Source organism: Grammomys surdaster, unplaced genomic scaffold (assembly GCF_004785775.1).
Source record: "Grammomys surdaster isolate TR1022 unplaced genomic scaffold, NIH_TR_1.0 126278, whole genome shotgun sequence".
Taxonomy (NCBI): domain Eukaryota; kingdom Metazoa; phylum Chordata; class Mammalia; order Rodentia; family Muridae; genus Grammomys; species Grammomys surdaster.
In genome coordinates this window covers 6,784,196-6,798,398 of record NW_021621078.1, presented here as the reverse complement: position 1 = coordinate 6,798,398, position 14,203 = coordinate 6,784,196, and the positions used below count along the sequence as shown (strand labels likewise).

General features: G+C 44.3%; 1 protein-coding gene across 1 annotated transcript in view; it reads right to left on the bottom strand.

The window, feature by feature from the left end:
- Vps53 (VPS53 subunit of GARP complex) overlaps positions 1-14,203 on the bottom strand; it is a 134,363-nt gene that overhangs the window by 44,696 nt on the left and 75,464 nt on the right. Inside the window, exon 13 of the mRNA XM_028759203.1 lies at positions 6,693-6,787. Within this exon, the coding sequence (XP_028615036.1) occupies positions 6,693-6,787 (95 nt within the window). The remainder of the gene's footprint in view (positions 1-6,692; positions 6,788-14,203) is intronic.

Below are 14,203 nucleotides of genomic sequence, written 5' to 3'. Positions count from 1 at the left end.
CTAACCTGCACACAGAGGGCACTCTGCAATGATTTTACTGTAACCACCTATCTCCTCCTATCACCCTTACTATCTTTACCCAATTCCTATTTCAGAGCCAATCTGATCATAAAGCATGGAGACATTGTTTACCAAAAACACCCTCTAGAGACCTACATTTTTGTGGAATATCCACCAAGTTACTTTTGACTTTGTTCTCTATTGCAGATGAGAAAAAAAAAAACCTAGTGAGGAAGCTTCCCTGTGCCCCCTTCCACCCTGCATCAGCATGCATCCACATCATACAGGACAAGAGTAAAAGCTGCCCCAACAGAACCTCTGAGGTTCATTGCTTATGAAGTACTGGGTCAGTCCAACTAAATAACAAGCACACACTTCCCGTGTGCAAGGCTTGAGGGCTGTAAGGTAAGACACAAAGACATTTAACTTAAAGAAGGTTATCACTGATAGGAGATGTTTGGCAAGATCTTCATGTAGGATTAATAGAGAAAGGAATGTGTGGTCCAATGATCTGCAGCCTGGAACCATAGGGAGTCTTTTCACCTGAGAGCAAGTGTGAACAAGTAAGAGCTTACAAAAGCTCAAGTCCTGGGCAAGGGGCTGTGGGGTGTTGAGAATCCCTGCAGCCTTAGAATAGTCACATTTCAAGGGAGACAAAATGCTATTTGCAGGGTAGGCTGCAGAGAAAGCCTGCAGCAGATTCAGGGAAAGAACAAAAGCATGTAGTCAGAAGGATTGGGAGATCCTCAGCTACATAATGAGGCGAGGCCAGTCTGCTACATGAGACCCTATCTCAGAAGCCAAAACCAAAGAGGTTTTGAACATGTGAGGGAGAGGGTGTGAAGGAGAAGAACATGGCTGTGGCAGGATGGAGATGCAAAGTAAAAACGGCTGGCCTTGAGTGAGGCAGTGAGAGCCCTTTGATTCCCACTGCTATCCCTTCAGACCTTTTCTGAGATTTTATTTACTTTATGTGAAAGAGTGCTTGCCTGAATATTTGCCTATGCAATATGTGCATGCAGTACCGAAGAAGGCCAGAAGAGGGTAGTGTATCCCCTGGGATTGGAGTTACAGATAGTTGTGAGGTCCCATGTGGGTGCTGGATATTAAACCCAGATTCTCTGGGAGCAGCCAGTGCTCTTGACTGCTGAGCCATTTCTCCAGCTCCTCATAATATCACACAACAACTCTCTTTTTCCTCTTTCCTTTTTGTTCTTTTTCTTCCATTAGTTTATAGATGGGTTAGAAATATGATGTCATTTATTCCTCCCAATAGCTTTATATAGAGGGCATTATTACTGTCACTTTAAAGGTCAAGAAACCAAGGTTGGTAACTTGAAGTATCTTTGTGCAAGGTCACAGAGTTATTGCACTGATCTCAGGTCTACAGAGTACTATGCAGATACATGCCACACTGTTGTTCCTGACTCTCTCCAGCTGAGAGAAACCTCATGGCCATGTGGTTTCTTTCTCTCTCTCTTCTCTGTAGCCTGAGCTTTGTGTCCAAGAACTGTGTGAGCATTTGCAGGTTTCACATGACACACTGTTAGGAGTTCTGCTGATTAAGTTAAAAATAGTGAGGAGTAAAGAGTATTACAGGGAACTATGAACAAAGGAGGAGAAGCAATCATCTCACTGCAGACTGGGCGTAGCATGATACGTGCGGATGGATCTGAAGTCAGCATTCAAAAATAAGAAGTAGACTGGAAAGCAGTGTAACTGTGGCACTGGGTGGGGTGGCCCAATAGCCCCACACAGATTCAGCATGCGTGCACTCAGAGCTGCACCCACTAACATGTACCCTTTTTACTTCTCTTGGGGTAGAGGTGTGGACTTGCCTCTGGGGTGAGCAGTGGGCTTGGGAGGAGACTGGGAGATGGGCTACATACAGACAAATGGAGGAAGCAAGTAAATGTATCAAGGATGCTTGGAGCCATGCTTCTTGCTATTGTGCTATAGAGGCAGTTATCAGCTTGGGTTAGGTTACAATGGAGGTCTTGACATGAACACACAGGCTTTAAGGTACAGGTAGATACAAAGATAAGCTGTGTGTGGATGCATCTACGCTCATGTGGGCACACGTTTCTCAGCTCTCTCAGCTGAATGCCCAGGAGCAATGGCACCCAGCAGCACTCAGCACACTCACACCAAAGCTTGGTGTCTGTGGTTACTTCCTACAGAGGAAATGGGGAGCCTGGAAGCAAGCATGACTCTAGGGCTGGACGTGATGTAAAAGATAAGCCTGGCGCATTTCAATGTGCCAGAAAGAAAGGAAAGTATCCAGGAAATGATAGGGGCACGTAAAAAGGATGAAGAGCCAGCTCGAGAGGGTCTTCCTGGGTAGCCTGAACACTAAAATGATTAGTCCTAGAGAGAAAAAGGCAACAGTGGGACAACTGGCAGAGCCAAACAAGGCCTGAGGGCTGGTAGCAGTACAGTACTGACTTTTACTTCCAGCTCTGTTGATGGGTTTCAAGACAGGGCTTTGCTATGTAGCCCAGGCTGGCCTGGAATTTAAGATTCTCCTGTCTCAGCAACTGAGTATTGGATCACAAGCATCTCCCACCGTATACATATAACCTGCTAGTTTTGATAACTTTTATTTATTTATTTATTTATTTATTTATTTATTTATTTATTTATTTATTTGGTTTTTCCAGACAGGGTTTCTCTGTGTAGCCCTGGCTGTCCTGGAACTCACTCGGTAGACCAGGCTGGCCTTGAACTCAGAAATCCACCTGCCTCTGCCTCCCAAGTTCTGGGATTAAAGGCGTGCGCCACCACTGCCCGGCTTTGATAACTTTTCTAAAGGTATAAATTGATTCCAATATAAAGTAAATTGAATACTTAAGAGTATTCTCTAGCCTCCACACACATGTGTACTCATACTCATCCTATGAACACATATACAATTTTTTTTAAAGTTCAAGCCACCTTCAGCTATGCAGCAAGTTTGAGGACAGCCTGCCATAAATGAGATCTTGTCTCAAAATGAATAAATTAAGGAATTAATTAAACACAACTGGTAAAATACAACATGACCTCTGGATTTCACTGATGTTCACGTGCATGTGTGCATCCTCAGAGGCCAGATGTGAACAGCCTAGCGTGGGTGCTGGGAACCCAACTTTAGTTCTCTGGAAGAGTAGTCAGTGCTCTTACCCACAGAACCCCACAAAATGTTATTGTTAGGTTTGTTTGCTTGTTTGTTTGAAGCTGAAAATGGAACCCAGGGCCTTGTATACACTAGGTGAACACTTTCCCACTGATCTACCTCCCTAATCTCTATTTTTCATTTCATTTTTTTTAAAAGATTTATTTATTTTATGTATGTGAGTACACTGTGTCACTCTCTTCAGACATACCAGAAGAGGGCATTGGATCCCATTACAAATGGTTGTGAGCCACCATGTGGTTGCTGAGAATTGAACTCAGAACCTCTAGAAGAGTAGTCAGTGCTCTTAACCACTGAGCCATCTGTTCAGCCCTCTATTTTTCATTTCTATGCATGCATGTGGGTCTATGTATATGAATGTGTGCGTGTGCTCACGTGCACACGTGCATGTGCCCACAGGGGCCAGAAGAGGCTGTCAAAGCTCCTGGCACTGACGTTCCAGGTGGTTGTGAGTATCTGATCGGGGTGCTGGGAACTGAACTCAGGTCCTTGGCAAGAGCAGGAGTTCCTGCTGTTGTGTTGAGCCATCTTTCCAGCCCCAGGTCCTTGTTTTTAGGACAGTCTTATCTCAGACTTGAGAGTTCAAATGGCTGAAACAATGTATGTGCATAGACACATGGGTGTGTGTAGAAAAAGGTGGGAGAGGCCAATGTGATGGAGAAGCTGGGGAAAGGGCAAAGACTTCTGTAGGCTTTCTTATAATTGTTCTGTAAGTACGAGTTAATTTTATTTTATTTTATTTTATTTTTTTAATTCTTTTTTGTTTTTTTTTGAGACAGGGTTTGTAGCTCTGGTTGTCCTGAAACTCACTCTGTAGACCAGGCTGGCCTCAAACTCAGAAATCCGCCTGCCTCTGCCTCCCAAGTGCTGGGACTAAAGGCATGCGCCACCACCGCCTGGCAGTACGAATTAATTTAAAAACAAAACAAAACAAAACTAGGCTGTAGGTGTGACAAAGCTAAGAAGGGGATAGGAATGGCAACAATTAACTTTAGGGAATGCTTAAAGAGTAAGCAGTCTTTTTGAAATAAGAATTATAAACGTATGGGTTGATGGCTAGGGAGATGGTTCTTTTGATAAAGTGCCTGCCATAAGCATGAGGACCTGAGTTTGATCCCTATAATCTACATTTTAAAAAGTCCAGGTGTGGTGATGTACACTTATAATCCCAGCACAGGAGAGATGGAGAAGATGGTCCTTGGGGCCACTGCCAAGCCAGCATAGTCTATTCATTAAGTCCCAGGTCAGTGTGAGAGACCTTTCTTTAAAAAACGGAGGTGACATCTACTGAGAAATGACACCAAGAGTCAAGTGTGCCTGCACACACACACACACATGCACATACACAAGGGTGGGGTAGGTGTTAGGGTGCTTTCAAAGAACAAAGTGGCATTGATAACTAGTGCCCTCTGTGAGCCTGCTGGACACATTCCGTGAGCAGATGGGAGCCTTCTTAAAACAACTTTGCTTTTCTTGGTGTGTGCTGACTTTTGTTAACATGGAAGGTGTTTCACAAGGTTTATATTGGGGTAGAAGAGAAGGTAAGAGTTTTTGAGTATTGCCTATAAGATCAAGTGGGTGGAGATGGTGTGACCCTAAAAACATTCTTCTATTCTTATTGCTCATCCTGAAATAGACCTGTAGACAAGGAGTTGTTCATCCAGAACAGAAGTACTGGAAAAGAAAAAGGAAAAGATGAAGTAGAATAAAGACAAAAGAGGCCTAATGCTTCCCAGAGAATGTTTCCTCACAGCTAGTCAGTCTCCTGTGTGTTCTCCTGTGTGAGCCGCAGTCTGTTTTCCTAAGTGGATCCTTGGAGGCCTTTGTAACCTGGGCCAGCCTGTGTCCTCAAAGACTGCCCTGCTCCATTAACCCAACTTTTCCAAACTCCACTGTCCAGTGACCTCAATAGTGACCCTGGACACTATTAAAGACCTGGGGATAAAAAGGAGCCACACTTCTTCATGAATAGTCTCCTGTCAACAAGGGACCCTACACCACCAAGTGAACCTTAGATCACTTCTAGCTGTGAGGAAATGGGTGGAGGTGCCTGGTCTGTGAGAATGTGTGGAGCCTGTGAGTCTGTGAAAGAGCGAGCATGTGGCATGGGTGACTTCAAATCCTTAACTAATACAAACAACTGGGGAAGAAGAGAGAACTTCCCTACAGTAGAATTTCAATTAGAAGGTGGAGAAGGAAGGATGGAACAGATGGCCAGCATTAGGCAGTGAGAACTGCTGCAGGCAAGAATCATCAAGCCCTGATAAAATGAGCCAACAGTGTCAAGACATAGGATGCTCCCACCCATATCTTAAAGCATTCCTTGTAACACACTTAATATAAAGAAAAAGCCCTGTAACTCAACAGTGGAAAAGGCTAGCAGTGGAAAACGCTGGCAGGCTTCACCTTAGCAGACAGCGACACCAGCTATCTGACATACTGAGAATGTACTTCTATGGTTTTCTTACCAAAATTATATAACCTGGATTTTGTTGTTTGGGGTCACAGTCTCTCACACAAAGCTCAGGCTGGCTCCAAACCTGAAATTGTCCTGCCTCCACTTCCTAAGTGATGGGATGTGTCATCATGGCAGCTCCTAACTTGGGTTTAAGAAAGACAATACATGAATCCATGCTGTGTCAGTAGTTCCAGCTACTCAGAAAAACTGAGGTGGAAGGATCACTTGATCCCAGGAGCTGTCTGGGCAACATTAGAAACTGTTTCAAAAGAGGGGGTCTGGATGCGGGGTAGGAGAGGCACAGCATCAAACAAATGGAAATTGATGGCATGTCATAAAGCATCTGAAATATCTGGTCAGCCCTCTAACAATGCCAAGGTTGGAAAGACTAAGAAAAAGTGAGGACGTGGTTAGGATTACAGGAGGCTACAGAGGCCCCACAGCCAAGTGCACGATCATGAAGTCCTAGACCAGAAGCAGGATCAAACTCACTTTGGATTTTGATAGTTATGCTTACATTCAGGTATTCACGGCCTGGGGAAAGCTAGTGAAAAAATATTGTGCTATTTTTAAGCTTTTATGAAAGTAAAAATTACTTTACAATGAAAAGCCAAAGTATAATTGAAAGTATATACTTCAGGGAGTGGGCTTCCTTACAATGTCTGGGTGCCTGACACTTTGTTGGGGGAGGTTATGTGGTTGGGGCTCAAGAGCTTAGTACCCACATAGGGGCAGGGGTGGGAGGTGTTCCAATCCACATGGACCCTTATACAGCCAAACTCAGGCAGCATAGATTCATAGATTTATGAGGAAAATATGCCAGTGTAGCGGCACATGCCTTTAGTCTCAGCACTTGGGAGGCAGAGGCAGGCAGGTATCTATGAATTTAATCTCAGCCAAGGCTACATATCCTGTCTCAAACAAATTATAGGCAAAATAAAAGGTTATATGCAAAAGATACAACAGTATTCTTAATGACTCTGGGAGGAGTTATCCTTGTGTAGGAACCAACATGATCAGAGAGAGGCTGGAAATGCAGGTGGAATGCTTGTCACTCACTTGTCCTGGGACTCAATGTACACGTAGAGATGCGGCTCAAAGCACTTGGAAACAATGCCATGAAACGGGTTGTCGGGGGCTTTGGGCTTCTTTGGCTACAAAGAGAGGAAGGAAAATATGAATGAGTATGAACTGTATGTTTGAGCAACCTCTGCAAGATTTTAAGTAATTTCAAAGGAAACACCAAAGGTCTTATCTCACAGATAAAAACAGTGGACACTTTGTCACTCCAGGATTATTGATGTAGTGAGCTACTTCCAGCTTGTCAGTATTTTGGACTTGCTGTGTATGCTGGAAGATTTACTGCTACTCTGATACTATATGTGTCTTTGATTTGGAAGCTCATCCTCAGTGGATCCTTTAAGAGTTTAAATCTCGGCTGGACTTAACTCTGTGGTGTTATTTCTGTTATTATGCATCTTGATGCTAGGCACCTTCTGTCTTTCCCTCACAGTGGTCCCTCATAGGGTATTACTGCTGCTACTGCACAGCCCAGGAAACGAAGGCTCTGAGCTCCCACCCTCAATGGCACACCGGCAGGCTTGCTCCTTCCTGCAGTGGTCCCAGACTTTGGACTTTGATTAACAAATACTATAAGAAAGAGAGGAGGGGGAGGCCAACAGAGGGGTTACCGCTTTGTTCTCTACTCTCTGGCTTCACACTTACAGTCCTTCAGCATGAGGGTACCCTAAGAAAGCAGGGTGGGGACACTGTCTCGTCTCGTCCCCACACTCATACTTAGAAACTGCTAGGAAACAGGTTACTTGGCAAGAACCATTTAAAAATTGTATTTTCTCCCTAATTCCTTTCCAAGTAACCTAAAATAAGAATCTTTGTGTTACTTTCTACTCCTTAAAAACCTGTTCATCTGTCTATTGTTGTCAGCAAAAAGATCTAAACCAAAGGTCCTGAGAGTTCAAACAGAATATAAGCCGTGCCTATAACATACTTGCTGACTAGGACTGCTGCTTACAGACTTCCCTTCTTCTCTCTGTAGTTCTGGAGATCAAACCCAAGGACTTGTACATGAGTAAACACTCTACCACACTCCATTAATCAGCTTAGTGAGGAACAACTACTGCAGAAAAGCTCTAGCTGAGCACAGTGGTGCATTCCTACCACTTCAGTACCAAAGCAGGAGGAGTTGAAGTCTGAGGCCAGCCTGGGCTACATAACAACATACTGTCTCAAAAAAAATAAAAAAAAAAAAACCAACAACAACAACAAAACAACAACCAAAAAAGGGGCTGAAGATGTTGCTCCACTGGCATATTAATATCTCTCTCTCTCTGTCTCTCTCCTCCTCCTCCTCCTCCTCCTCCTCCTCCTCCTCTCCCTCCTCCTCCTCCTCTTCTTCCTCCTCCTCCTCCTCCATACATAAAATACACCACACTAAATTGAGAGATAAGCATAATCTGTAAACTAATACTGCCATCAAAGCTGTAAGTACACCCTCTTCCTTTCACCTCCATTATGATTACGAATATGATGTTAACTGGTGAGAATATTTTATAGAGGTCTACTCTCTAAGCTGCTTCTATCTTAATGCACACTAAAAAGAGCTAGGTGTGCTGGCACATACCCATATTTGAGCTATATGGGAGACAGAGGCAGGAAGATAGCTTGAGAACAACTGGCAGTGGTGGCTAATGCCTTTAATCCCAGCACTGGGGAGGCAGAGGCAGGTGGATTTCTGAGTTCGAGGCCAGCCTGGTCTACAGAGTGAGGTCCAGGACTACACAGAGAAACCCTGTCTCGAAAAACAAAAAAAAAACCAAAAAAACAAAACCAACAACAACAACAACAAAGAGAACAACCCTGGCAATATGGTGAGACCCTATCTCAAAAAACAAAGTACTGGGCCAGTGAGCAGGTTCAACACTTAACACAAGATTGCCAACTTGAGCTCAATATCAGGACCCAGGTGGAAGAAGAGAACAACTCTCACAAGTTGTCTTCTGACTTTCATACAAGCATCAAGGTATATGGTCCCTTCCCTTCACTCAAAAGTTAAAAAAAAATGTAATATAATTTTTTTTTTCTAGACAGGGTTTCTCTGTGTAGCCCTGGCTGTCCTGGAACTCACTCTGTAGACCAGGCTGGCCTCAAACTCAGAAATCCACCTGCCTCTGCCTCCCAAGTGCTGGGATTAAATGCATGTGCCACCACTGCCCAGCTTGTAATATAAATTTTTAAGATAAAAATAACTGCTGAAAACTGGAAAAGCTGCCACCCAGTGACAGACAGCAATCTATTTTCTTAGCATCTGGTTATTTACAAATCAGGCATGTTTAGTTAAAAACATCTTTTAGCTGGGCGTAATGGCTCATGTCTTTAATCCCAGGTGGATCTCTGAGAGTTCAAGGCCAGCCTGGTCTACAGAGTAAGCTCCAAGACAGCCAGGGCTACATAGAATAAAAAACAAAAATCCAAACGTTTAAAAACTAACAATTTTCAATAAAAATTAAATGTTGCTGAGTGTGATGGCTATGCCCTTAATCCCAGCATTTGGTAGACAGATGCAGGAAAATCTCTGAGTTCTGGGCTAGTCAAGGCTACAGAAAAGGGGGGGAGGTGAGAAAGGGAGTCAACTTTACATACACCCTATAATTTTGTTTCTCTTTCACCTCCAGTAAGTTTCATGTTTTTAAATTTTAGGCCAGATTTCTTAGAAACTTTGGTTCTGATTTGGTCTTTTAAGACAAAGAGTCTCATTCTGTATCCCAGGAAGTCCTTCTGCTTCTACCTCCTAAGTAGTGAAATACCAGGGATATCCCACTATACCCACTCAAAACTCTGGTCCTTCTTAATGATAAATATCCATCAGATCTTGTGTATCTTACCATCTGAAAACTCCCATCAATTCAGGCCTTTGAGAGGACTCTGAGAGGGTCTCTGGGAAAGCACAGGGCTTTACCCAGCCCATAACTGCTTGCCTCAGAGCACAGGTACCAGGAGCTGGTCTCTGTTTCTTCTAGCTTAACACAGATGACCCATCATGAAGGTTGTGAGGGATAATGAGTGCACGTGTGCGTGCGTGCGTGCGTGCGTGCGTGCGTGCGTGCGTGCGTGCGTGACTGTGGTGGTCACCTGTGGGGGAGGAGCAGAGGTCGTCTTCTTGCTCTCTAACTTATTTTCTCTCTAAGAGAACCACCTCTCACACAGCAGAAGTTTGTCATTTCAGCTAGACTGGGAGGCTAGCAAGGGTCTGGATCCACCTGTCTGTGCTCCCCCCAGTGCTGAGGTTACAGATCTGCACTACCACATCACTTTTATATGGTTGCTGGGAATCTGAACTCAGGTCTTTATGTTCATACAACAAGAATTTTAGCTGCTAGGCCATCTCCCCAAACCCCATCCTATCTGTTTTTTCACTTTATTCTTCTGGATAAGGTGAGTTGTTAATAATATAGAAAATAAATATAAAAATGTGATTCAATCTGTCTTTGTAGAACTAGATAGCCTGACTTTAGACTGGGGAAATATAGCTAGTCTAGCCAGGTATCTTTTCAGTAATGAAATATAATCGTTAGTGTTATGTTTCCATGTGTTGGGGTACAGGTTCATGTAGGTGTGCTGCACAAGTAGGGAGAAGTGTGGCGGTGACTCAGCTCATGAGTCATTCTCAGGTGCTTGCACCTTCTGGCCTGGAGCTTTGGCAGGCAGGCTAGGCTAGCTGACCTATGGATGCCAGGCATCTGTCTATTTCAGCCTCTTCTCCTACGACTGGGATTATAGGTGCCTCCCATCACACCCAGCACTTTACATGGATTCTGGAGATCCAAAGTCAGGACCTCACACTTTACAAAGGTGAGTGCTTTACTAACTAGGACACCTACATAACCTGTACTATTCATCTTCTGTTTTGTTTTGGTTTTATTTTGTGTGTGTGTGTGTGTGTGTGTGTGTGTGTGTGTGCGCACACGCTATGGCAAATGTATGTAGATCCAAAGACAACTTTGTGCAGTCAGTTTTCTCCTTCCATATGTAACAGGCCCCAGACCTTAGCACAACTGACCCTGTGGTAGAAGTACCACTCAGGCTGTGAAACTCAGCACATAGACAGCACCATCTGCCAAAACTAAAACAAAGGCCTATTCCATCAAAGTCCATAGTTATAGGAAAGTCTCTAAATGTATTAACCTTGCTTTTGGCTAACAGCTCTTGTTAGCTGAAGTGTGTCAACCTAAGATGTGTGTGTGTGTGTGTGTGTGTGTTCTGCTACACTGGGATCCTGAACACCCAGTGTAGTTACCAGCTGGCTAATAAATACTTCTCTAGCCGATCCCCAACAACACATCTTTACATGGGTCCTGGGGCTTGACCTCAATTTGACAGGCTTGTACAGAAGCACCTTTACCTCCATCAGCCTTCCAAAAAGGGGTACAAGTTTATGCTGCTTTGCCTAGCAAAATATAGTTTAATTAACAAGTGATTCCAAAGACTGGATCTTGCATATGAAGATGTTTTAGGAATATCTTAATCTCTGGTTTTGCTTATAGTTTCCTAATTGTGTACAAAATAGCATATGGTTTTAAAAGCATGTCCAACGAGCCTAAAGGCTCTCTGGTGAGTAAAAAATACAGATCTGTACTTGAGAGAAAATGGCTTTATGATGCTCTAACAAAGTCATCCAGACTGATGTTCATGGGTCTTTTGCATGGTAAGGCTCCACAGAATATACAGAAGCTGCATTACCAGACAGGCAGGCATCCCAAGTCCACCTTAGATGACTGATCTACCTCTGCCTTGTCTGTTAGTAGTCCTGTCACCACAGTACCTAGTTCCTGTTGATGTATTTTTATGAGCTGAAGCATGATGGGGATAACAAGAGGCACTGCCCAGGTTTCTTTCTCTTACGACTTCTCCACAGGGCAGCCCCTACCCACAGCTGCTCTATGAATGTGCTCATGTTTAGTGAGTAGGTGCTGGAATTTCAGCTCATAATGGTGTCTCCCTCTGCACCAGGCAGCTCCCCGAAGAGCTGATCCTCAGCTTAAAGAATACTCTAAGTCATTTAGCAGTAGCACTCAGGCTGGACTGCTGAGTGTGTGAATTCTGTCCAAACGCTGCAGATGTTTAAGCTATTTCCTCCCGGAGTTTGATGGAATAATAAAAGGTTACTGTTGTCACAGTAAGGAGGGCTGCAGCTGGCCCCATTTCCTTTTATTACTATCCAATGTAAACAGATTAAATCTAACTGCTTGGATCACCAGAAGGGTACATTTTTAAACCAGAAATTCCTGATTTCTTCTCTCTCCTCCTGTGCCCCCAGTCCCTTTTCAAATGTTCTTTTATTACTGGGAATATCTTGGCAACTAAGCACTCAGGTCTTCTCATGAAGTAAACACTACTTTTCAAGTTCACACTCTTTTCTCAGCAGCTAGGCACAAACTGCAGCAGAGAGCAAGAGGTGACCCTGACCTTGGGAGCCAACTGCCTACTGGCTGCAGCAAGAAGATGGCTCAAGTAACCTAGGACAACAGGCAGGGGCTCCCTGCTACTTCTGCTGGCTCCTTACTAATGCTCTGGAGTCTCTTCCCTGCACCCCAGAGCTCCTGTTCTTCTGGCACACAAAACTCCAGAAGCCGACTGGCTGCTGGGAAGGCGATCTGAGACTCCATCTAGCAAGCCAGAGGTGTGAGTAACATGGGGGGGGCATTAGTCACTAAGCGAGTGTCACTACTAATAAAGAACAGTCTGCAAAGACGAGGACATCGTCTAGATCAGGATTGTTTTATTACTTAAAAAAAAAAACAACCCAAAAAACAAAAAACCAAGCTTGGCCTGGAGGTCCACAGACAAAGTGACTGAGAATGGAGATGCTCTGGCTGCAGGGACTTTCGTCCCTTCCTCTCACAACTCCCCAAGGGCCATCAAAGAACACAGCATGGAGGCTGAGAGAGCCTAAAACCTATCTAAGGCCAGTAGCTGTGAGCAGCTGTGAGCAGCAGACACAGGCCCCTAGTTCTCGTCACGGCAGAGCCCTGCTTCCCCTGCCTGCTCATTCAGATCAGTGATCACTGTCCTTAGAACCGGTAGGTCTTAGTCTTACAACAGTCACTTCAAGCTTTCATGAAGAGGAAAAAGTTTCAAGACAAAACCAAAGTCATGTTTTATCCAGTAAAACGATGCAAAGGTAATGAAGGGACGCTGCTGACTCAGTGCAATGACACCCAGAGGTAACCAGCTAACACAGGGTACCCGAGTGATCCAACTGCATGGTTCTAACTAATCAAGGTAAAGGCAGCTTACAGCCTGGGGAGGCAAGAAGGTCCCATACAAAGCATGACTGCACAAGGCATGTTTCTACTAAGCAGGTGGCCCAGCGGAATTCACCAAAAAAAAAAAAAAAAAAAAAAAAAAAAGAAGCCCCTCCAATCTGAGTCCTTGCTCCCACTCTGAGAGCTGCACTGGGGTCAGAAGCAATATCCCCTTGACTGTGCTGCCTAATAATACCACAGCTTTAAACCGGCTACAGCTAGCTCCACGATCTTGAGACAGACTCACAGCAGCCCTCGGTTCTTCGCATTTACTTGCCCATAAACTTCCCGTCCACGGCCTTCACTTTTTAATAAGACATAAAGTGTGTATTGGGGTGGGGGTTTCTAGGAAAGGAATTCAAGTTTCCATCTGCTAGTCCTGCCTGCTAGTCCCGCCCCCCTACTTCCAAACTCATAACCCTGTGTGAGTGAGCTGGTTAGCCTCTGAGCTGTACTTTCATCACCTGTAAACCAGAGGAGGCACAGTGAAAGTGAAATGAAAGAAAGGGTGTAAAGATTTTGAAATTATAAAGTGCCTTAAATGTGAGGTATCTATGTTATTACAATTACTTAATCAATGGAACAGACACATTTAATGGTTTCTAGGAATTCTGCTGTCTGACTCCTGTCAGAGTTCTCTCAACCTTGCCACTTGGAATGCAGAGCTAGCTGCAGTGTGTGGCTGTATGTCCTCAAGCTGGTCTCCCAGCCACCTCCCTTTGGCTGATGTCTGGAGAGAAACAATGCCACCAAATAACCCTCTAGCAGTAAACCAAGTGTAGAGAATTAAAGAGAAGGAGCTCTAATCCAGAAAGGAAATGGCTGACTTACTGCTCTAACATCTCCTGTCATAAAATAGCAATGAAACAAAGACACCATTCTACAGGAAGAAGGGACAGGAAATTTTGAGCTGGACAGAAAGTGCTGAAGGAAATTAAAAGCACTGGTGTGCTTAGAAAAAGAAACACCAAAGACACTGCTGGTCACCCTGCTTCCAAGGCCTCCCCACTGGCTTCCATTGGCTTGCTCTGTGTGGAGGGATCTGACAGCCCATAGATGATATGGCTAACCTCAGAGTATCTTGCATCATCACAGCATTGGATGAGAGGAAGGGAGCTGTCTGACAGCCCCAGAAGATGCTGAACAAGGCAGAGCAATAACTGGGCAGGGCTGAGGCAAGTGTGTGGTGCTACATGCTAAGTGGAGGCTCTTCTGCAACAGATCAGGGCAGGGAAATTGCTCTTTGTT